A 23,860-nucleotide genomic window follows, 5' to 3' on the forward strand; every position below is an offset into this window, starting at 1 on the left:
CTGGTTTAAAAAAACCAAATAAACCCACACCCTATTTGGGGGGCACTGTTGTTTGTTTTGTATTTTTGGCGTATCATTAAATAGTGCTTCTTTCTGACTCTTCTATGTGTTACTTAATATTTTCAAAAATAGATCTTTGTGAGCTGTGAGACACTATGTACCGCCTGATTCTATTTCTGTAAAATAATAATGACGTATTTGCATACATGAGGATGTGGAAAGTTACATTTGGCTGAAGAGTTGCCTCTGCATGGTTGAAATTAGAAATGTGGTTTATTTCACCAGTACACAGTAAAGAAAATTCCAGGGGTACAGAGGGGTGTACAGTGAAGAGGAAGTTTACCTCTTATAATTGTTCTCCTGTTCACTCCCTAGAGAAGCAATGTTAACTGTATCTTACCTGAAAATTCTTCTTATACACAATCGTGTGTGTGTGCTTACATATAAATTTACTTATATAACTATGGGTATTCTTCATGTTCTTTTCCCATACCCCAGTTTTCTGATTTTTTGATGAAGATACATTCTTCTTTTTTTTTTGAAGATACGTTATTCTTTTTTTTTTTTTTTTTTGATTTTTTTTTGCGTTATTCTTTAATAGAAAATTTTAAATGGTCCGAAAGGTTTGGGGGTATGAGAGGCAGTGGATTCCTTCCTTTTCATGTCAGTGACGTCTGCTCCACCTGTGCTTATTTGGCAAGCTCTTCCATGATGCTTTAAAATTTGTAAATTGCTTAAAAATTGATGTTTTGAACCACAGTCTAACATTTTGACCCAGTTTTTGTACTTTTTGTGTTCTGTATACACAGTCTGTACGCCTGCTGTCTTCAACCAATGACCTAGTATAAGGCATAATGGATTCTGGGTTTCAGTTTTTACTTTTTGCTATCGTAAACAGCACAGGAAGAGCAAAATGAGGTCTTTCTGGGGAAATTGAAAGAATTCTGAAAAAACAAAAAAGTGCTTAGAGGCAGAACGGATTAGAAAAGCACTCCTTGGTATATCAGAATGAATGCATGTCACAGGATGATGATGATGATGGATATTTATTTTTTGACCAAATTGTCATTCATCACCATTGCTTTTGACCAAACTGTTCGCTCCCTTTTCTGACAGTCACAGAGCTGGGAGTATAGGCATGTTGTTGGAGAGCCCATCAAAGGTAGAAACATCCACCCATCCTCCAATGACACCAGAAGTGCTTTGTGCCTCGCGCCAGGCGCCCACCCCTCAACAGGCTGTAAGAGCAACTTGCCACCATCCCTTCCACTCCCAAACAACTCTTCTCTCCTAGGGTGACAGTGGGGGGGCCTCTGGTTTGCCAGAAAAAAACCAACACAAGCAAATGGTACCAGCTGGGCATTGTCAGCTGGGGAGTGGGCTGCGGCCGGAAGAAACTACCTGGAGTATACACGAAGGTGTCTAGTTATCTGTCATGGATTGAGAAGGAGACGAAGCTGTCAAAAAGGCCCTACAAGCATGAACCGGACTCCAGGGAAAGTTTGCTTCTATCACCCTGGGCCATCTTGTTACTGTATTTTGTGATGTTTCTATTATCCCCATGATTAAACACTGCATTGCCTCACAACCAAGTGTCCTTCTCAGTCTGGGGGGTAAGGTCAAGGGTGGGGTGCAGGTTGCGAGGAGGGATTCTCATATGAATAGCTGTGCCTGAAATAATCATATACCTATAGGAGCGCTTCAAATATACCTGGGACCCACTCAGAGGCCTATGGTTCCCCTGGGACTCAGGCAGGTCACCAACTTCAGCTTGAGGCCTCTCCAAAGTTTGGGTGGAGCATCTTTCCACAGGGAGGGGTATGCCAAGGATCTCTGAAACAGAAGGCCTATTCTCTCCCTCTCTCACAAGCAGATATCTTCCACAGCTTCTTTCATTTCCTTTGTTCCTGCAATGAGAAACATTACAGCTCCTTGCTTCCCCTTCATTTGTAAGCTCATCCCTGAGACCTGCAGACTTGATCTCTAGAAGGGTCCTTGTTCTTTACCTTCCTTTGCTTCTACCTGGTTCAGAGCCTCAGTACATGCTGCTTTGGGCTCTCAGAGACCATGAGTAACAATGCTGAGATTCACGATCAGGAAATCACTGACGAAGAAACGATGAGGTGGGAAAGAAACACACAGCTTATTGGTTTTTCTGTTGTTGTTATTGAGTTGTATGAGCTATTTGTATATGTTGGAAATGACACCCTTGTCAGTCCAATCAAAAAATAGGCAGAAGACCTAAATAGACATTTCTCCAAAGAAGACATACAGATGGCCAACAGGCACGTGAAGTGATGCTCAACATCACTAATTCTTAGAGAAATGCAAATCAGAACTACAGTGAGGTATCACCTCACACCAGTCAGAATGGCCATCATTAAAAAGTTTACAGATAACAAATGCTGGAGAGGGTGTGGAGAAAAGGGAAGCCTCCCACACTGCTGGTGGGAATGTAAATTGATACAGCCACTATGGAGAACAGTATGGAGGTTCCTCGAAAAACTAAAAATAGAGCTACCATATGACCCTGCAATCCCACTCCTGGGCATATGTCTGGAGAAATCTCTAATGTTCACAGCAGCACTATTCACAACAGCCAAGACATGGAAGCAACCTAAATGTCCATCAACTGGTGAATGGATAAAGAAGATGTGGGGTGTGTGTGTGTGTGTGTGTGTGTGTGTGTGTGTGTGTGTGTGTGTATAAATATTACTCAGACATAAAAAAATGAAATAATACCATTTGCAACAGCATAGATGGACCTAGAAATTATCATACTAAGTGAAGTAAATCAGAAAGAGAAAGACAAATACCATATGATATCACTTATATGTGGAATCTAAAATATGACACAAATGAACTTATTTACAAAACAGAAACAGACTCACAGACTTTGAGAACAAAGTTAACGGTTACCAAAGGGAAAGGGGGTGGGGGAGGGATAAATTATAATAAAATCTTTTAATCCTATTAACATGTCCTTAGAAGACTCTGCATGGTCTGGCTCTTCCTACCTCTCTGAGATACTTCTCCACAATACCTTTCTCATTCACACTATTCCAGCCCCACTGGCCTTTCTGTTTCTCAAACACCACAAAATCCCCCCTGTCTTGGGCCATTTATACTTCCTGGTCCTTGTATTTGGAAAGCTCTTCCTTCAAGCAACCACAGTGGGGATGCTGACAGTGATTAGGGATAGCTACTCCACTTAAGTATTCTTCAGGTGTTTAGGGCACAGCAGAATTCCAAGAGGGAAAAGAAAGAAATGGGCTATATCCAGGGGGAACCATGTCTTATTTCTTAGTCCATCTCCTGCCCCCAGAGCTCCGCTCTCCTCTCCCAACTCGTGTGTCCGTTTCTCCTTTGCATCATTCAGATCATTCAGTTCTCAACTTACGTGGCACCACCTTACAGACCTCACCGCTTCACCACCTCCCCTAACCAGCGTGGCTAACACAGCTCTCAACACAACTCCTAGCACGCAGACACAACTTAACATCTTGCCCTATTCACCATCTTCCTATCATTTCTCAGGACCAGCCATTATCTTACTTATTCATGTGTTTACCTGTTTATTGTGTACTTCCCCCATCCCTGGTCTTGAATATAAAGACTCTTTAGGGCAGGGATTCCATGTGTCTGCTCTCTAGAATAGCCCCTGATGTGACGGCTGTAATTGGCATGTTGAAAACAGCTATTATTACTAAAGTTGCAAGAAGCTAGAGGTGTACCTGTTTTCTAAAGATTTCAATCAGATTTCCTGTTTGGGGGAAAATGATTCTTAAGACTTTTTCCCTCGCAAGCTCTTTGAGAGCTCTAAAGTTTATCTTACAATACTTAGAAATATCCTACCTAAACAAGTAAAAGACAGATGAGATATCAGACAGTTTGTATTATTCAACTGTAGACTTTTATTAGAACAAGCACTTCTCATAGCTGTGAGCAAAGCGTTAAAATTCATCAAGCTAACTCACATCTCTTCTCTGCCACGAGGAGGGCCGAAAAGAGAGAGAAAGCCCTTTACACACGTATAGGATCAGCTGGGCAAAGTATTTCAGTGAATGATTCATTGTGGCTATAAATGTTTGCGAATTTTAAGGCACTGGAGGGCAGGAGGGCTCATGAGGTGGGACAGGGCACAGATAAAGGACGCCCTATCCCCTCCAACGATCTCCCAGCTTGGTTCCCGCGGCAGGCACCCAGGCACAAGAAGGGTGAACACTGATTATTCATTATTCTCGTTCAGACACCAAATGAGCCAAAAAATTTCACAGCTCTCCTCCCACCATAACTTATTAGAAGATAAATTACGTGTTATCAGCTTGCCACTGCACTTCATGTAAATTACACCTCAATAAAGCAGACTTTTATGAATGCCTTTGTGCACTTCAAAAAGCACCTGATGGTGAATGAACCACAAAAGAATTGCCCGATTCGCTGGAAGCATTTTTGCTGTGACCTCAAGGGCTGAACATGTGGGGAGAAATTACTTTTTACTTTTTAATACCCAGCGGGCAGGACACTCCGGTGCCCCCGAGGCCGCAGTACCCGTTGGGGATCTTGCTCAGGTACTGCTGGTGGTAATCCTCTGCGTAGTAGAAAGTCTGTCCCTCCCGGATGTCGGTGGTGATCAGGCCAAAGCCGTGCTCTGACAGAACCTGTGGAGGGAAAGGCACCATGAGGACCCGAAGTGCAGGGATCCCGGGAAGGAGGAGGGCCAGGAGGTCAGGATGGGAGGGGCAGACACGTGGCTGGGGGGTGCGCAGAGGTCCTTGGGGCCCGGGCTCGGCCACTTCCCTGCTGGGTTATTCTGGGCAGCCATCTCCCTTCGTGTGCCCCAGGGCGCTGGGGTCTGAAATCCGGGTTGGGTTTGATTGGGTTTGGTTCTGACTGTAAGTTATGCTCTACCCTCTACACCACCTCTGCCTCCGTGGGTGTCGGGAGCCCTGGTTTGGGCCCTGTGGGTCTGTGTGAAGCCACCCTGTTTCCAGGGGAAGCAGCAGGGCCGTGTGGCTCCCCGGCTGCCCTGGGGAGGCTGGGGTCCCTGAGGGGATTGGCGCCTGGCTGCGGTGAGAGGGGATGGCGGGGCAGGAGGGGGCGGGGAGGCTGCAGCAGCAGCCAGTGCCGACCCCTCTGCCCCCTCACAGGCTGGACAGAGGACCCCCTCGTCGGCTGTGGCTCTGGGCAGCAGGGACCCCGCCAGGATGCCTGGAGGGCAGGGGCCACCTGGGGTCCGGGCTCTGCCGCTCCAGGCTGGAGCCTCTGGGGAGTGAGGGCAGGGGAGGACGTGGCCTGAGGGCCTGGTGGCATCAGAGGTCGGTTCCTCACCACCCTCTGTGACCCAGTTTAAGGCCTGGTGGCATCTGCCGCCAGGCAAGGAACACATGTAAACACCAGTGGGGGAGGAGAGCGGAGCTATTTGGGGCAGGAGACGGATGAAGAACTCGTCATTGTTCCCCATGGATCTTAGCCCGTTTCCTTTCCCTTTTGGATTTCAGCTGTGCCCTATTTCTTTCCTGGTACAGGCTGCTCGGGGTATCTGAGCGCAAGGCAGCAGAGACGCGACCCAGGTTCACTGATTCCATTTTGGACAGGGGTGCGCGGCTGAGCCCCAACTTGTGTTTTCATGATGGAACTGACCAGGCTCTGACCATCGTTGGTCCATTTAAGATGACGTCCTCAAATCGGCACAGCACAGGGAATCCAATTTAATACTCAGCACGAGTCCCTGATTTTCCCTGAGAACCTTCACCTTCTTCCTAAATGTCCGCCCAGCCCTCTGCGCCACAATGAGGCTGACTGCGGATCTGACGCCAGGCAGACCCAGGAGGGGTAAAGGAAGGATCCTGACTAAGGCGGGCGGGTTGGACCCCGCAGCTCAGAGGCGGCCCGTTCCCTTACAAGGGTTAGACAGGAGAACGGCGAGCCATTCTGACTTCAGTTCTGGCAGTTCTGTGTAAACGAGCGATTATCGAGGGTTTACCACATGCCGCGCTCTGGGTTAACTTCAGCCTCACGGCAGCCGGCTGAAGGAAGTATTGATGCTATTATTATCGTCCATATTTAAAAGTCTGTGTCCGATACTGCGTCTTGGCCCCTGACACCCTCGGCTCGCCCTGCTATTGCATTGGCTGCAAGCTGGGAAAACGCATTTCTGACATCCCACCGCCTGCCGCGCCCCGGTTGAGATCCCGCCGATGGGAGAAGGGCACGTGACAGCTGGCGGGTAAATCCGAGGAGAAGCTGTTACCGGCCAGGTGCAGCGGTGGGGATGGGCACGAGCACTGGCAGAGGGCAGACCTGGGGCTCTGACCCCTGTGCTGTGGGCAACCAAAGCCATCGCAATGATTTCTAGCTACTTCTGTAACTTCTTGGCCTCCTGAAACCCAGAGGTGCTGTTCCCTGACCTTCACTCCACCAGCCTTTCAAATGATTCTGGAAGCACCAAATTCCCTTTGTGAAACCCGCCCCGCTTAAAATATCTCCAACACTTTCTGTTTCTGTGATGAACCGCGACGAACATGGCATTTAGTGCCAGGAATGTTTTCAGGAACCAGAACCTGCGTGAGCACGAGGACCCGGGACTGGTTAACTGTCTGGGCAGACTTCGACTCGGGAGTGACCTCCCGGCTAGTCCTCTGCGCGGGCCTCCTCCCCACTCGCCACCCTCCCGCCTGCCCGCATCTGTCTTCCTCACAAATGGCCATCCTCCTGGTACAAACAAGGACGGCCTTCCCGAGGCCCTGGAGGCCGCAGCCGCCGTCTCCAGAAGCTTCTTTTCCCCGAGGTAGGGAGGCCGGTGCCAGTGGGCGCTATTGCCTTGCTACCCTCCCCCTCTCACGCCAGCTCCGAGCGACCCCTGCCCACGACCACCCCAGGGCAGCATCCTTCCGGGAGCAGCGGGAAGGGAGGTGTGGGGAGGGGGCTGCAGTACCAGAATCCACCACAAGATGGCAGGAAAAACCGAGAATAAAAAGCGATGAAAACCCGCAGGAGACAGACCCACACGCTGCCCTCTTGCACCTCCCATTAGGCTGGGACATTCTGGCCACGTCTGCTCTGCGGTGGACGTCGCCCCCGTACACTGGGCCAGCAGCGTCCAGGCTGAGGCCTCACTTAGCACGGGGCTGTCCTCAGCCTCGCTCTGAAACTGGGGAAAGGGGACAAAAGCGCCCAAAAGACACTAGATGTACAACAGAGGCAGTGGGAAAACGAAAACCCTATCTTGTCTCTATTTCCCTCCTTCCCAGAGCCCCGGCCCTCTGCTTCCTCACTTGCATCCGGAGGGACACACACACACACACACACCCTAGAGCTGCTGGGAGAGCCGGCTGCTGGTAATAGCTCCTCCTTAAACCCTGATCCCTGGGAGAACCTGCCGGCCCTTCCCTCTTCCTGCTGGGTCCCACCCCACCTCAGCCTCACTCCCTCCCCGTTCTCTAGCTCTTTCCTTTCCCTCTCTGTGTACTATTTTCTTGGGTCGTGTTGACCCCTACATATTTCCTGAACATTCCATTCCCTTGCACACGACCTCCTTAGAATGTTCCCTCTTCTCTACGGCACGAACTCCTACCCACCTCTCAGGACCCAGGTCAAATGTCCCCACCTGTATAAAACCTTTCCTGATTCATTAGGGCTGAAGTTAGTCCATCTTCTAGGCTCCCACGACACTGCCACCCCTTATGGCGCTTGAGACATCGCATCGCAATTATCCACTTCCACTCCCCTCTGGCATTACGCGTGCTGGACCGCGTGCTCCTTGACAGTATGGACTGTCTTGTTTCTCTACCTCGTCTCGGCGCATAATGTATCAATATAAGAAATGAGTGAACGAGTCTTGGGGATCTCTTGGCGCTCCTCTTAACCTTCGGGCTTCCACCTGGGTCCCTGCTGCTGCCTCAAGCCAAAGCACCTCCTTGGGGACCTGGGAAGGGGCAGCGAGGAGGAGCGCGGGGACCAGGAAGCTGAGTCTGTCCGTCCCCTCCTTGTCACAGACTCTCGGCCAGTTTCCCAGGGCAGTTTACTCTTTAGACCATGCGTTGCAGCGGCCGTGTCCGTGGAGAGAGGGCCAATCATCTTCCACAGAAGGATGGCCTCAGCATCACCTGCAGCTCCTGAAAAGGCCCTTTCACTCTTTGGGGACGGGGGTGACTGAGGTGATGGGGGTGGTGGGCAATGAAGACCGGGTTATAGATGGTCCCTCTGGCCCCCAAAGTCCAGTGGTCAGTCTGGCCTCATGCCCAAGCTGTGCGGGTGCTGACGGGTGCACCTCAGTCTCCAGACCCTTCTCCTATAGCATCTCCGTACGCCAGGTCCCCAATCAGTTACTGGGGCTGTCGTAAGTAATTTGTGACTGATAACGGCTACGTCGTTGTTTGTAACTTACTTTTCCTTCATGAATTAGGGCAGATGGAAGGCTACCCCGATCCTCGCATCATTCGCGCTCACCTGCCCACTCGCGTGGGAGGGAAGGGAGTGTCGGGAGAGCTAGAACACGTGTGGCCTCCCCCATCGTCCACGACAGGGACCACACCGATGACAGGCCGTTCCTGATTATAGAGATGATGAATCACATCACCCACAGAGGTTCCTGGTATCTTATAAAGAGGAGGCTGTGCCCGTGAGGGTGGGCTGCCCACAGGAAAACCCACAGGAAAAGCATGGCAGATAGAGTTGAAAGCGGCTGCAGCAAACACTCTGGCCTCGAGCACAGCTGACCTCTCAGGATGAACCCCTGGGGGACCCCAGGCTAGTGGGCCCTGCCTCCAGACCGCGCTGACGTCGCCCAAGGAGACTCTATGCTCTTCCTTCAGACTCTACAGAGCCACCTTTGAAACGGAGCGCAGAGCGTGAGGTCAAAGTGACCTCCCCCCGGATGGCTCAAACCCCCGTCAGATGCCTCCAGGAAACACGTTCTCTCGCTGGTCAACCCCCAGGCCCAACTCATCCTTCGTCACTCCAGGCTCCAGGGCTGCTCACCCACTGCCACTCAGAAGGGCAGCCCTGCACATCCGCTTGCTCTGCCTGTTCCCTCACCGGGACCAGCCCCCGAGGAAGAGCCACTGGGCCTAACTGCCCCCTACGCCCAGCCCTCATTTTTCTACCTTCCACTCTTGTTGACGCCAAAACAGTTATCTAGCGCTCCTTGTTTGTTGCATTTTTATTTTTATTTTTGCTGATTTTTAAGAAGGAAGTAAGTGGGGTCTAACGTGAAATGACGCACATCAGTGTGACACCTGGTTCAGAATCTCTTGTGGGAGGGTCACCTAGTGGAACTGATCAGATGCTTTTCTCACAGACTCTTACCTCACCCTTTTCTTAGATGGTCCCAGGAAGCCTCCTCTGCCTTTATTCTCTTATCATTTTCTTCCCGGAAGCAGCTTTTCTATCTGTAAAATGGGCACGATACTTCCCTCAATGTGCTATGATGAGAGTCCAAGACGGCGCAGAGCATCCTGGCACATTCTGACTACGTGGTAGTCCTGACCTACTTTCCCATCAGTGCCCACCCTGGGGGAAAGGAGCCCACCATCTTGCCCTCCTTAGGCAGGCCTTCATCTCCACCCGCGGGCACGCTCTAATTCTACAGCTGCACAGCCCATCTCTGTGGAGCAGGAAGAAGAGGTGGGGGGTCAATAAGCTGGGGCAGAGCTCCCAGCTCCCAAGCGGTGTCTCCAGCCCCAGCCTGTGGAGGAGGTGGCCAGGCCGTTCCCTTACAGATGTTCTGCCAGCGGGAGTGTCCTGGACCCAACCCTCCCTTCCAGGGCTGCCAGCACGAAGCCTTTCTTTTAATAAAATTAATGAACACGTGACCTTTCCGCTTACTGCAACCCGCTAAGAAGCTCACTGCTAGCGTCGCTGAGATTCTCCAGGTGCCCAGGGATACAAAGCGTATTGCGTGGAAACGACAGACTCTGAGGCCACACTGAATGTTGCCTGGAGGCCACAGCAGTGCAGGCCATGCTGGAGCATCAACAGGTAGGGCGAGAAGTGTATCAAGGCAGAGAAGCAGCCTCAATCCCAAGTCCTTGTGTTCGTCCTGAACTGCAGTGTCTCCAAAGGGCCTCCGCACGCACTGTAGTCCATGCGAGGCTTTCACTGACTGAAGAGGGGAGAATTATCCTCTAATTTCTCAGCGGAGGACACCAAAGTGCAGGCAGAGCGGAGGCTTGTCCAGAGCCACTCATCAATGACAGGACGAGAACCTGTCTCCTGACTATTTCCAGCACCGCTACAAGACCACCGTGGCCAGACGAAGGAGCTACCCTCCCCTTAGAGAGGGACAGATCACTATTTCAAAATATCCAAGAGACCTAGACACTTGTATTTGGATCATACTCTCCCCACCCTGCTCACATCCCTGGACCTCAAAACATGTGACATATTTCTTGGTCACCTCGCTGGCTTTCTTTAAAATTGTGGAAAAATACACATAACTTCAAATTCTCCATCTTAACCATTTTCAGGTATACAGTTCAGTAGTGTTTTGTACATTCACATTGCTGTGTGACTAGTCTCCAGAACTTTTTATCTTGCAAAACTAAAACTCTGTCCCCATTAAATAGCAACTCCCCATTGCTCCCTCCCCACCGTCCCTCATACCCACCATTTTACTTTCTGTCTCTGTAAATCTGACTATTTTAGGCACTCAGAAATGGGATCCCACAGTGTTTGTCCTTTTGTGACTGGCTTCTTTCACTCAGCATAATGTCCTTGAGGTTCCTCCATGTTGTAGCCTGTGTCAGAATTTCCTTCCTCTTCAAGGCTGAATAGTATTCCGTTGTATGTATACATCACATTTTGTTTACCCCTTCATCCACCAATGGACACTGGGTTGCTTGTCACTGCTTTTTTTTAGCTGTCAAATAACACTGTTTGCTGCATGACAAGCTCACCCCATGACGGTTACACAGATCCTTCCTGGATTGTTTTTATCAGTTGCCCCCCGTTTTGACGTTAATCTCCTCCAAGGAAGTGCAAAAGGAGTTCAACAGTAAAAAGACTTGCTGCAAACACGTGGTTCGGTTATTCTTCATCTTGTCCCACCTCAACTGATGCCACCTATCAATGACTGCATTGTAAAGATGGAGGGCCAATCAGAGAGCTCCTCTAAGGCCCCCTGATGGAGAGCTGGCATTGCCTGCCTCCCAGCCACTCAGAGGGATAAATGCCCCCCCCCACCACCAAATACTGAATTCCACAAACTTTCCAAGTATCATTTGAATCCAAAAGATGGCAGAAGACCTACTTCACGTGTCAGGAAAGCAGAGTTTGCATGTTAAATGCTAGGCTCCACATCGATTTTCTGATGGATGTCAGAGGAGGGGCTTGCAGGGCCCTCCAAAGGGGCAGACGCAAGCTTAGGACGCCCTGTCTTTCATTTTCTCATTTCATCACGCTAGGAATCCTGTAGGGGTGGGGGAATAGTTATTCTGACTCCACCCACAAGGAAACTCAAAGAGATTAAGAATCACGCGCAAATTCATGTGCCTGGAGAGTTAGTGGTGGGTCTGGGATAAGAACCCAGATCTGTCTGGCTCTGGATTTCATGCTCCTTCCCACATACATGCTGTCCCTGGAATTTGGAAATACAGGATGGGTGAGACCCCAGGGAGCTGAGTCTGCCCTGTCCTGCCACACACGTGTCTGAGGTATAGAAGGTCAGTATGAACCCACCAGGAACCTTGAGCTGGAATTCTACAGAGCAGGACAGGGATGGGTGAGGGGGTGGCTCTAGAGACGCTGGCACACGTGTGTGTACACATGTGTGTGAGCGAGGATGTATGTACACATTTGCATGTGAGTGTGTCCTCACATGTATGTGAATACAAGTGCACATGAGAATGCCAAGCTATATACATTCAACCCCCATGTTAGACGGAGTGACCTATGGACACCTTCTCTTTTTAGAAAATATACCATCATAAAAAAGAATCCCCAATTTATGATAGTGGATCTTAACATCTTGGGGGGGGCGGGTCATGGATTCCCTCGAAGATCTGATAAACACTGTGCACATTCTTCTCACATAAACTCACGATCAAATATTTGCTTATAATTTCAAAGTATCCTCTGACCCTTTGGAGTCCATCCATGGGCCCTGTATTCAGAACCTTTGGACACAAAAAGTCATCACGGCAACTGCCCACCCTCGCCTTCTTAAGGCGCTGGAACGTGCCGGCGGCATGTCCAATGGGCAATGAGCATTTTCAAGACAGTCTGAAGGCCCAATGAGAAACGGCTCTGTGGACAGTGAGAAAGTCACCAGGAAGGGAGAAGGTAACTGATGAGTTCAAACCTCGTCAGATGCATATTTTTTAAAGCCTCATTAAGTCTGATCCAAGCAAACCCCGTCTCCTCCACCCACCAAAAGAAATTAGCCTTACCTTAAGTGTTCGGTTTTTATGTAATTATTTGTAAAGTGTAAGCGTGTGTCATTTTATTTTATGATCATTTTTTAAATGATTTTAATGGTAAGAACTTAGTGTCCTAGAACTGAAATCCAGTTTATGATACTGAAATCCAGTTTATGACACTGAGCCCACAGGAAATTAGGGTTGGGTTTGGCTTTTAACAGATCAACCTGAGACTGCTGCCCCGCAGGCCCACCAGCTCTCCTTCAGAGAGGAAAAGGCTCCCGGCAGGACCCAAGAGACCCTGATGCTGGCCTGCACTCTGCCCTCTAGTGGCAGCAGGGAGCACATACAGGCACAGCCCCTCCTTGGGTCCTACTTTGCCCTTCTGAACTGAGGGCCCTTCAGTTCGTTCCAGATCTAACTCCATCGAATCCTGTGCTATGTTTCCATCCTGCGCGTGTGCGCGTGCACACACACACACATACACACACCGCACACACACCCGTGCAGGTTTAATAAGCTCAGCCAATGCCGATGCCCAAGTCAGCAGTTTTATTCCATTGGCAGCTTCTGGCTGACCAGATTGCCATCAATCAAAACTTCGGAGAAAGGATATAAAGTGACTGGCATGGCTTTTAAATAAAACCACTCGAAAGAAAAAACAGCATCTCTTCCGAGCTGAGCAGAGGCACGTGCGTTGGCAGCTCAGCACCACGCAACTGCAGTGGCGTGGGGAGCAGGTTGGCCACTGCCCACAGGGGTTCAGCTTCAGCCCCAAGGAGGAGGTGGGCAGGCTGCCCGCCTCCTGTACCAGGGAGGACCCTGGGACAACAGGAGCTCGAGGCTCTGGACCCATGGATACCGCCCCCTGCAACCCCTCAGTGGCCGTCAGCACTTGCAAGGGCCAGCAGGAGATCCTGGGACAGAGACGTGACACGGACAAGGAGGGTGCTCGATGGGGCTGAAGCTTTTATGAGGCCCAGTCAGAGCTGCACTGACCCTTCCCAGCTCCGTGAAACCATGGGAGGCACAGCAGACAGAGGTGACACAATTAGGTCTAATTTGGTCCATTTACCAAACCTGCTTATGCAAATGGTGGCCTCTGGATGGAAGGATTCTGGCTTCTGAGAACAGCTGCAGCATCCTTGTGCTCTGTCCTTCCCCAGACTCTGCAGTTGTGTTGAGCTGTTAATGACTTTCATTATTTATTCCTCTGTGTCCCCCTTGCCTGTGAGGTAAACCACAAGTGTTTGCTGACTGGCAAAGAGGTTTTTCTTGGTTTGCAGCACAAAATGATAGAGCTACGAGCCGAGTTCTGTCTCTGCAGAGAAGGGGACAGGGAAGGAGTTCGGTGTGGCCAGTAAGGATTCAAAGCTTTCTCCCTGGTCCGCAGAGTGTGGACGATAGGCCAGCAGCTTGTTAGAAATGCAAAATCTGGCTCCGCTCCTGGACCTACTGAATCAGGATCTGAGTTTTAAAACCGTCTCCAGGCGATCCATGTGCATGGATTTGAGAAACTGCTCTAGCAGACAAGCATGGCAGACTGCGTTCATGGTCACCAACATCCCTTGCCCTCCCTCTTGATGTCAGGCTGCCCGTATGACTTCCTCTGATCACCAGGATGTGAGAGGAAGGGACTGACGTTCTTCCTGGGAAGAAACTGTCCGGCACCAGCATGAGCTTCGTACTTTCCCCTCTGCCACAGCAGCAGCATCGCTCCCAGCTGGCCCTGCTGCGAGGCGGTGACAACCTGCAGCAAGTCCCCGAACGGAATACTTTATTTCCTCTGTTACAGACCCCGGTTTTCCCTGGTTCGGGGTGTGATGCTGAAAGATCCAGGAAGGCAGGCACTGCTCACGCGAGCCAGTCGTGCAACTTCCCCGCAAATAAGTTTTTTTTAACTCTCCAATTTGACTTAATTAACTAATTTCGGCAATCATGGTGGGGCATTTGCTAGGCGCCATGTACTGTGCTAGACATTAGGGACAGAGAGGTGAATAAGACAATCTCTAAAGCAGGAATAATGACGGGCATGCGAGCAATCACACCCTAAGTGCCTACTGTGTACGTAGCAGGTGCTCGTGAGGCCGGACTGAGGAAGACAAGTTCCCTGCGTTCAAGGAGTTTCTGGTTTAGGCAGGGAGTCGGGTCACATGATGAGTATGGGATGGCCTGAGGGTGCGGAGTGATGGCTGACATGTGGCAAAATGGGAGCCACGCCCACAGGCTGGGGAGTGCAGAGGTGGGTCTGCTCCGAGTACACGGCGGGAGGGGGTCACGAGGCATATTTGAGGGGAGCTGAAGGGCCTGGATGGGGAGCGGGGGAAAGCTGAAAGGGGCTCAGCTGAACAGCAGGAAGAGATGAAAGCAGATGGGGGGCGAGGCCTTTGGAGGCATCAAGTTTATGGCCTGTTTTTCTGTTTGCTCCCATTTAAGGTAACCGAGCTACACACTTTCTGTGCATCCACTGCCCTGCGATCACAGGGACACGTGGAAACACTCTACAGGGTTAGAGGAAGCGCTTGAACCCAGGCAAAGCTGGCCGATGCCTCAGTTTCATCTGCTTGGCCGCGGCCGCAGCTTTAAGGCTGAGCCAAGGTGGGGACGATACGACTTGGTTGTCATCCTTCACCTCCCCATACCTTATAAATTCCAAGCACCATTTCCTGGGGGCAAGAGGAACTGGGTCCTTCCTCACTTTCTACTGAGTGCCTTGAAAGGAGGAGCCCCGTGTCAGGCTGGGCTGGGTGGCAGCCCTGGGCCTGGAAAGGAGGGAGGCTGAGCTGGGCACCCCAGCTGCAGGCCGGGGGGAGAGGCGCAGAGCTGTGTGGCTGAAACGTGCCACTGCCCATTTGCTCTGGCTTCTGCAGCGTCTCCTCCAGCCACGAGGTGACAACATCAATCACATGTTCAAGGACCGCTGGTTTCCCTTGCCTTTGAGGTCTGCTGGTTTTGAAACGGAATTCAAGTGACTTTTCCTATACGAGTTTTCCTTTCATGGCTTTTAGTTTGACAGGAAATGGACCTCTCTCCCTCTCCCACTCTCCTCTGAATATATCTCTAAGGGGTTATAATCTGCTTTTTCATATCTGAAGTCAATTAACGACAACCTCTGTTTCTGTTATATCCTTAGCGTTTAGTATACAAAAGAATCCACTTGTCACTTTTCAAGGAAGCCAAGGACACTGGCTTTCACCTTGTGGATGAAATGCAGATTTCTTTAAAAGGAAAGATCCTTCATTCTGAAAGGGTGAATAGAAAAGAACTTAAAGCAAAATGCCAGCTGCTTCAGTTGAGAACATTGAGTTCAGCAAGGCAAAGGAACTTTTCTGAGTACCACCATCTCTCATTTACGTATGAATTCAGAGCCACGGGAAAGAATATCTGTCCCAGTGTGAACTGCAGACAGTGCAGCCAACCAGGCTGATTCGCCCAGGACCAGGGGCTTCTCAGGATGCGGGGCTGTCAGTGTTAAAACTAGGAAAGTCTGGGGTCAGTTGGGCTGGCTGGTCACCATAACTGTAAAATGGGTAAAGAGTTCCTGTCGATTACACCTCAAGCACTGGGCACCTTGTTTCACCTGTCTGGGTCTGGGCCTCTGTTTCCCCAACTGTAAAACGAGAGGATTAAACTAGGAGGTCACCCTTCTGTTACCCATGTTGTCTCTCTGAGCCATGTGTTCCAGAGCCTTTTCTAAACTGTGCTTCTTTTTTGCAGATAACTATTTTATTGAGATATAGTCCACATACCATAAAATTCAGCCTTTTGAAGTTGACACCTCAGTGGTTTTTAGAATAGTCTCAGAGTTGTGACTATTTTTTATCATTTCCATAGCTCAGACTGGACAATTCTGATTCCAATTAACCTAACTTTGTTCTTTCTTCCACCAACTCAGCATCTTTAGTGATTTTGTTACTGCTTAAGTTATTGTACCTTTGAATTTCTATTTAGTTGTATTTAATTCTGCAATTTCTATTTAGTTCTCTTTTTTAATATAATTTCTCTCTCCTTATTGATATTCTTTATTTGGTGAGTGGTGTTCTCATATTTTCTTTCCTTTCGTTCTTTAGTCATGGTTCCCTTTAGTTCTTTGAGTGTATTTACAATAGCTGATTTAAAGTCTTTGTCTAGTAAGTCTTACTTCCATGTTTCTTTGTTTGTCCTGTAATTTCTTGAAAACTGGGCATCTTAAATAATATAGTGGTAACTGAAAATCAGACTACCCTCCCCCTTGGTTTGTTGCTGTTGCTGCTGCTCATTTGTTCACTGACTTCTTGGACTAGTTCCGTAAAGTGTGTGCTCCCTTCCATGTGTGTCACTGGTATCTCTGCTTGGTCAGCTAATGATTGAGCACAGGGTTCCTTACCTGTCGGGAAGCAATGAGACTTCTACCCTTTGGCCCTCTGTGTGTTGGAGCAAACACAGCTTCAATGCTACAGTGGTTTTTTAACTCTGCCTTTTCTCTCTCTCTTTACTTGTGTGGGGCGTTTTTTTTTGTTTTGTTTTGTTTTTTTGCGGTACGTGGGCCTCTCACTGCTGTGGCCTCTCCCATTGCGGAGCACAGGCTCCGGACGCACAGGCTCAGCGGCCATGGCTCACGGTCCCAGCTGCTCCGCGGCATGTGGGATCTTCCCGGACCGGGGCACAAACCTGTGTCCCCTGCATCGGCAGGCGGACTCTCAACCACTGCGCCACCAGGGAAGCACCCCCCCTTTTTTTTTTGGCTGCATGGCAGGGCTTGTGGGATCTTAGTTCACCGACCAGGGATTGAACCTGGGCCTAGCCATAACCCTAACCCTGACTCGGGCCCCTGGAAGTGAAAAGCACCAAGTCCTAACCACTGGACCGCCAGGGAATTCCCCTACCTGTGCAGGGCTTTGAGGTCAGCCAGAGGTGAGAGAGCAGGGCTTTCTCAGGTATATACATACTGCGGTCTGGCCATCCTTTCATCAACTGAAGGACATCTGGGTTGTTTCCAGTTCGGGGCTGTTATGAATAAAGCTGCTCTGAACATTCAGGTATTGGGTTTGTCTGAACTAAGTCTTAATTATCTTAGGCAAAACCCTAGGAGTGGGACTGCTGGGGCATGTGACAAATGTACACTGAACTTGATAAGAAAGTTCCGGAGCGTTCTGCATTTCTACCAGCAATGTTTGAGAGTTCCTACTGCTTGGCATCTTGTCGGCACCTGGTATTGCCATTATTTTTTAATTTAGCCCTTCTAACTGGTGTGTAGCAGTCTTTCAGTGTGGTTGTAATTGGCATTTCCCTAATGACTAATAATGCCAAGCATCTTTTAATGTTCTTATTTGCCTTCTGTGGTGAACTGTCTGTTCAGATTTTTACCCATTTTTAAATTGATTTACTGGTTGTTATTCTTGAGTTTTGAGAATATATATTCCAAAGGTGCATTTTGATTTCAAATGCACAACCCCTACCCTGAAACTCTATGTTCCCCATGAGCACCTTGGCTCCACATCTGTAACATACTGTTTCATATTTTATATTGTATATAATGTCTGTATCTCTCTCTCCCTACACACACACACATACACACAGCACCTTAAGCAATTTTCTTTTTCAATTTAGTTCAAGAAACATTTACTGTGTCCCTATGAAGGCACCATACAAGCTACCAGGGAACCAGAATTGACTAGCCTATGGCCCCAGAAATCGGTGAACTTTAGTTTTTAAGAAATGTGGTTTTAAGTTGGATTAAATTGAGAAGTACATAAGAATGCCTATATGTAATACATCAACGTTTTGTGTATAAAATTATTTGTTCAGACCAACAGTTGAAACCTGTTTATTAGGACTTTATAGAGGCCACTAATTCTCATTAGAAAATCCTTGCTTTATTTATAGTCAGAAGTATTCCTCATACAGTCCCTTGCCTAAAGTAGCATATATTGTGAAAGAATGCACTTTGCATTAAAAGATCTCTGCTGAAATTTTAAATGAATACTTCTGTATTCTGAGCTCACGAGATGTGATGAAAGCCAAGTCATGTTCTCTTCAAAGACGAAAGTACAACAACTCTGCACACCTTAGCACACACCCTTTCCCTGCCGAGGAGTGGTGTCCACAGAGCAGCTCAGAAAAATGTTTCACGTAATTGCAGTACAACTGTCTATCTGCAGAACCACTGGAAGAATCTTCTCGAACACAGAGGAAATTAACTTTCAACAGTAACTTAAGAGGCAATTGTGATTTCTTAAAATCCTCTTACACTGAGTTTAAAAAATGAGACTTAGCAACTTTATTGTTTTTTTTATTCACTGATTAAGACAATACAAGTTGTGCTCATTTCAATATTAAGAAATTAAAACCTCCCTTGAGACTTCCTCTGCCCTGGAGTAGGTTACATCTGTCAACTGCAAACAGGCTGGCCAGCTTGCAAGCAGAAATTCTTCCTGGGGCTGCAGTATGTATAACCTTGCACTGTATTGTCTAGGGCTAAGAATGAAATGATTGGAATTTTTTTATTATCAAAGGAAACTAAAAATAGGACTATGAAGTAAAATAAAATCTCTAAGAGAAAATGCATTTAAGATCTATTTTGCTTTAATGCTTTCAGTTCCAGCCTCACATGGTAGAGAATATATGATGATGCTAAATAAAGAAAGAAAAGAAGCTTTTGTTGGTTTCCTCTAAGGCTTAAAGCTGACACAGTGCAAGTCAATGGGAGGATGGCCCACAAAAGGCTGTTCCCTGTGATACTCTCAGTGTGCGGTCTAGGAGCTGTAGGTGATGAGCCTGCGCTGCTTCCTAGTTTCAACTGCATCTCAACTTCTAAGCAGGCATCACTGGAGGACTCTTGCCTCTTCATTTCTTCTAATTGCTAATACAATCACAAAGGAACAAATGACACCCGAGTGGAGATAAGACGGAGGGGTCTGGATTAATGAAGACTCTCTATTCAGGTTGTTTAAGCTTCTTAGCAGTGAAGTACAGTCAGGGTTTTTTTTTGAAAGAAGAAAGGAAGGGAGAGAAGAAGGGAGAAAAGAAATGGGAACATAAAAAAGAAGGAATCTGAAATAGGCTATGGGTGTTCTTTGCCAAAGCATAATTTAAATTTTCTTCAAGGCTCAGAACCAGTGGGAGAACTGGAACTCTCTCAAGAGAAGATGGCAGGAACATAAGCTAATTATACAACTTCAATGTGGTAACGCCACCATATAACCGGCACGTTTTCCGGTGAAGGCGATCTGAGCCCATGTAACCTGGAGGTAAGACAATAAAGACAACGGCGCTATACAGTTAAAGCAGTGCTTTGTATCCCCAAGTATCAAAACTTCCTTACAGTATCTCGGGGGTTCTCAAGTAGATCATGTTTGTATAGATGTTAGTGACAAGACGGGTCTGAATTCTATTCCTGGCTCTCCCAAACCACGTGACCTTGAGGCCTGGCCATCTCTTCTGCAAAATGGGGATAAGTGACCTCCCTCTCAGTGCTGTTTTGAGGAACAGATGAGATTACATATTCCATTCCAGCAGCCCTGCTCATATGGTGTTAGTTATTTTTTTAAGACGTTATGATCTTTTTGAGCCCTTGGAATGTCCCACTGCGGGAAGTGGCAGGGATTACGCCCAGAGAAGGTCGGAAAACCAGAGCCTACTAACTGAAGCCTCATTTCACCCTTTCCTGTTTCCCCAGACACATCCAATGAGTGACTTCATGTTTTACATGCCATGCAGATTTTCAGTACTTTGGAGGCAGCCCGGGGACCAGACTTCCCGCACCAGAGTGCTGGGGGCTTGGTCCACGCACGAGCGCTGGATGCAGCTGCACAGCCGTGCAGGACACTGGCAGTGCCCCTGGGGGAGAACCTGGACACAGGCCTCGGGGGAATAATCTCTTTCCCTTTGATTTTCTCTATGAAGAAATATCTTGACTGAAGTCCATTAAGACCCCAGTGAAAATCCCGTGTTTCTGGCAGGCAAGGAAGAGAATGTGTGTGTCGGGAGAGCAGCAGAGGTGATGAGGAGCTGAGAGCTGACGGCCCTTGAGCCCTCACTCTGTGCCAGGCACCGCCCTGCGTGCATCACGTGTGCCATCCTCGTGACAGCCCCTCTGACTCAGCACAGGGAGGTGGGAGGCCAGGATTCGAACCCAGGCAGACCGAGCCCTGAGCCCCTGTTCTTAACCGCTCACTGTGGCTGCCTTTTACCTAAAAAGTATTTCAGGTCCACTGACAATATACCTGGCCCACAGTGGAATATTTATATTATCTGTTTTCAACATGATGGAAGAAATTAACTTCGTCTAGAAAGTTGAATGTTTTTTATTACATATTCCCCTTTGAATATCACTACAAGGATGTCAATTAAGACTGGTCCGGGTTAATGATCCTGAGAACCTCCATTTTGATACTTCTCCTCCCAGAGCTGTGGCCATTTATCTCTGGCTTTTGATTCCTGTCATTAAACTAGTTCCCTGCTTGTGATGACACAGATTTTCTGCCGTGCTGCTGATCTCAGGATCACCCCTGAAACAAAGCTTGTCAGTGTGTCTACTGCTTCTGAGAAAGAATTTTATGTCTACTGGCTCTTCTTTACAGTCCTATTAATCCACTCAAAGAATCTCTGCACCGCCAGAGCAGCTTAAAGGTTGAAGGGATCCGTGACCAAACTCCCAGTATTGATATCTGATCCGGACTCAGAATGCAATCATCATAGGAGGCAGAATAGGCGTAAAATAGAAATGCAATGAACGAGCAAGAATTCTGATAAAAACACAAACCATCCTACACTCCGGGTATTGTGCTGTTTAGACCAAGAATGACTCACTGTCCATATTTCCTGGGATCCAGACCCTTCTCTTTACTTCCTTACTGAATCCTACCACGCACCCTCCCAGAGCTTCAGACACGGCACAGCCCAAACTGGAGCCATTCTGCTTCCTCTCCCAGAGCTGTTTGTCTTCCCCTGCTCTCTCTCTTTGTACACGACACAACCAGCCACCTATTCCCCAAGCCATACATCTCACTGCCATTGCCAACTCTTTCCTCGCTGATGTCTCCCAGCAAATCGTATTCATAAAGCAAACCTTGACCCTTCAGTCTGAATGGTGCACGAGTCCACCCCACCCTCAGTGACACTTCTCAGGCTGGGCCATCACCAACCTTTGCCTCGACCGTTGCTATATGTTCCACATCTGGACCTGCTGACTCATGACCCTCAAATCTATCCCCGACCCTGACCAGGAGCCAAGGGGAACTGAAGAAAGGCTGGGGGTGCTTCGTCAACCTCCACATGGTGAAATACGTAACTCTGTCACATTCACAAATGACACAAAGAAAACGTCACATCGGACAAGGCAAGACTCAAGGCTGTCCTCAGCACAAATCTCACCTTGGTTCCTTGAACTGGATGTATTTCTAGGTGTTCTCAGTTCGCCATGAAAGTGGGTCCAAACAACACGTTTCAGAGGGATAAAGAAAATCCCCCCTACGCTTCATAGAAATCAAAGGAACAAGCACGGAACAGGGGAGACACAGCTCACGTGTGAAAAATAACACCTTTTTTTTTGTTGTTTGGGAGTAAGATATCGGCTTGATTTAAGCCAAGAGGGAAAAGTGGGTGCCTTGAAGATAAGTAAGCAAGGTATGGCTGCCAGTGCAGAGGGGACAGAGCCAACACACCCTGGGCTGTGCCGCTTCAGATCTGCTGCCTGATGTTCCTGAGGTAAGTTCTAGCCTGCCTTCTCTTGGGCTCCCCAGCGCCACCTCTCCCCTTTCTGTGCTTTCACGTCCTGTCAGGTTACCCCACTTACCTGCATGACCTGGCCAGGTCACCTATCCTGTCTGTACTTCAATTTTCTCATCTCTAAAATAAAAATGACAACATCACCTTGTAGAGATGTTTGTTGGAAATTCACAAAACGTTTCATTTTCCAGATGGATAACAGAGGCTCAGAGAGGTTAAGGAACTTGCCCAAGGGCACACAGCTAACAAGCTGCCATGATTGTTGGGTACCACACTCAGCCTGCCAGCTGGACTTTCTCTAGCTGCCCTGGCTGAGCTCATACAGTCCCTCTGTGCTATCCCTGCCCCACACAAATGGATGGGTCTTGCTTCTAGTTGCAGCCTGGCCTAGGCACCAGACTGTTCCTGTCACTCCACAAAGAATTGGATACAGTGAAAATCATTAACATTTCTCCTCCATGCCGTGAAAAGACAGGGAACATGGGCCTTCATTTCTATTATATTATTTTGATTCTTTTCAGTTCACTAGCAATGCACTCACTGCTGAGAGCCTTAACCATGGAAAACACTGTGAAAAGCTCTTCTCTGTCACCCTCGGCCCCTCACGATCCATCACGCACACGTGTATGAACGTGTGTGTGTGTGTTTCCCTCAGAGTTCACCTTTAAATCGTGCCACTCCAGCCCCGTTCACATCATTTACTCCAGTGCCCTGATCGCCATAGGTGGGAAGAGTCTGCTCTAAATAGTTATGGATATTGGGTCCTTGGCGTCCAAGTTCCAGCGAAAGAAAAGTGGCAGCTGAGGTGTCAGGGTAAAGAGAAGAAAGAAATGCGGGGCAGGGAACACACGTTTTTATTCTCTCTCTCTCTCTCTCTCTCTTTTAAGAATCTGGCACAAAGAGCTCACCTCCTTCCTGTCAGGGATGGAACAGTAGCGACTTGGCAACAGTCTCAAGCCAGATGTCACCCTCATCTGGTTGCCTTGGCTGGTTAGCTGTTTGGAAAGAGCAGCCCAAACACGGGGCAGGGGGGCTCCTGGAGGCTGTGGGCAGCGATACTGGTGACGGCCCTGGTGAGGCCCTGCTCCTCGGGGGGCGTGGGCCGGGGCCGGGGGCGGGTCTGTCAGAGGGAAGCTCTCGCTCAGACGCCAAGGGGCCCTTGGAAGCGCCCACCGTTCACCCCTCCGGCTCCCTCCTGAGGTTGAGCTGCCTGGTCCCGTCCCCAGCACTGGGGCACAGACGCGTCCTGCTATTTTACGAAGACGAGGCTCCCGGTGCATTTGGGACCCCCACAGGCGTCCCCATCCTATGTCTGTAGGACCACGCTCTGGGATACAGATGGCGGGAGCAAAGAGGGGCGCAGCCCCTGCTCTGGAGTCCTGTGCCGTGGCCACCGCAGCTTGGCCTTCGTGGGCCTCATCCAGGCGGAGCCCAAAGCCTTGGTGGGCGCCCTGGGGAAGCAGGCAGAAACCTGGGCAAACACCCCAGTGAGGAGACACGCGGCTGCCACACGCGGGAGGGAGGAGGCAGAGCCTGGGGGCGGGCACAGGCCACATCCCGCGTGCTGGCCAAACTCTGAGGGGTCTCCGACTGAAGGGGGGGCCCAGGGACCAAGAGTGTCCTCGGGAATGAGCCCTCTGGCGTCACCTGAACCCCAAGCTGGGCCCTCTAGAACAAAGCCGCGCGCTCAGGCGTGTTTGTACACACATCAGCGTGTGGTGAGAGGGCGGCGTGCGGTAAGCCGTGCCAACAGGTCCGTTTTGGTCCCCATCTGCCGCGGAGAGCCCGAGCAC

The 23,860-nt window shown here is 49.2% G+C and overlaps 1 protein-coding gene across 3 annotated transcripts in view; it reads right to left on the reverse strand.

Annotated features, from left to right (window-relative positions):
* Nucleotides 1-3,687: 3,687 nt before the first annotated feature.
* MSRA (methionine sulfoxide reductase A) overlaps nt 3,688-23,860 on the reverse strand; it is a 370,575-nt gene continuing 350,402 nt past the window's right edge. For all 3 annotated transcript variants that reach the window (XM_079927556.1, XM_079927555.1, XM_079927554.1), the window contains one exon: nt 3,688-4,661. In XM_079927556.1, the coding sequence (XP_079783682.1) occupies nt 4,497-4,661 (165 nt within the window). In that variant the 3' untranslated portion in view covers nt 3,688-4,496. The remainder of the gene's footprint in view (nt 4,662-23,860) is intronic.

Source organism: Stenella coeruleoalba (assembly GCF_951394435.1).
Source record: "Stenella coeruleoalba genome assembly, chromosome: 7".
Lineage (NCBI taxonomy): Eukaryota > Metazoa > Chordata > Mammalia > Artiodactyla > Delphinidae > Stenella > Stenella coeruleoalba.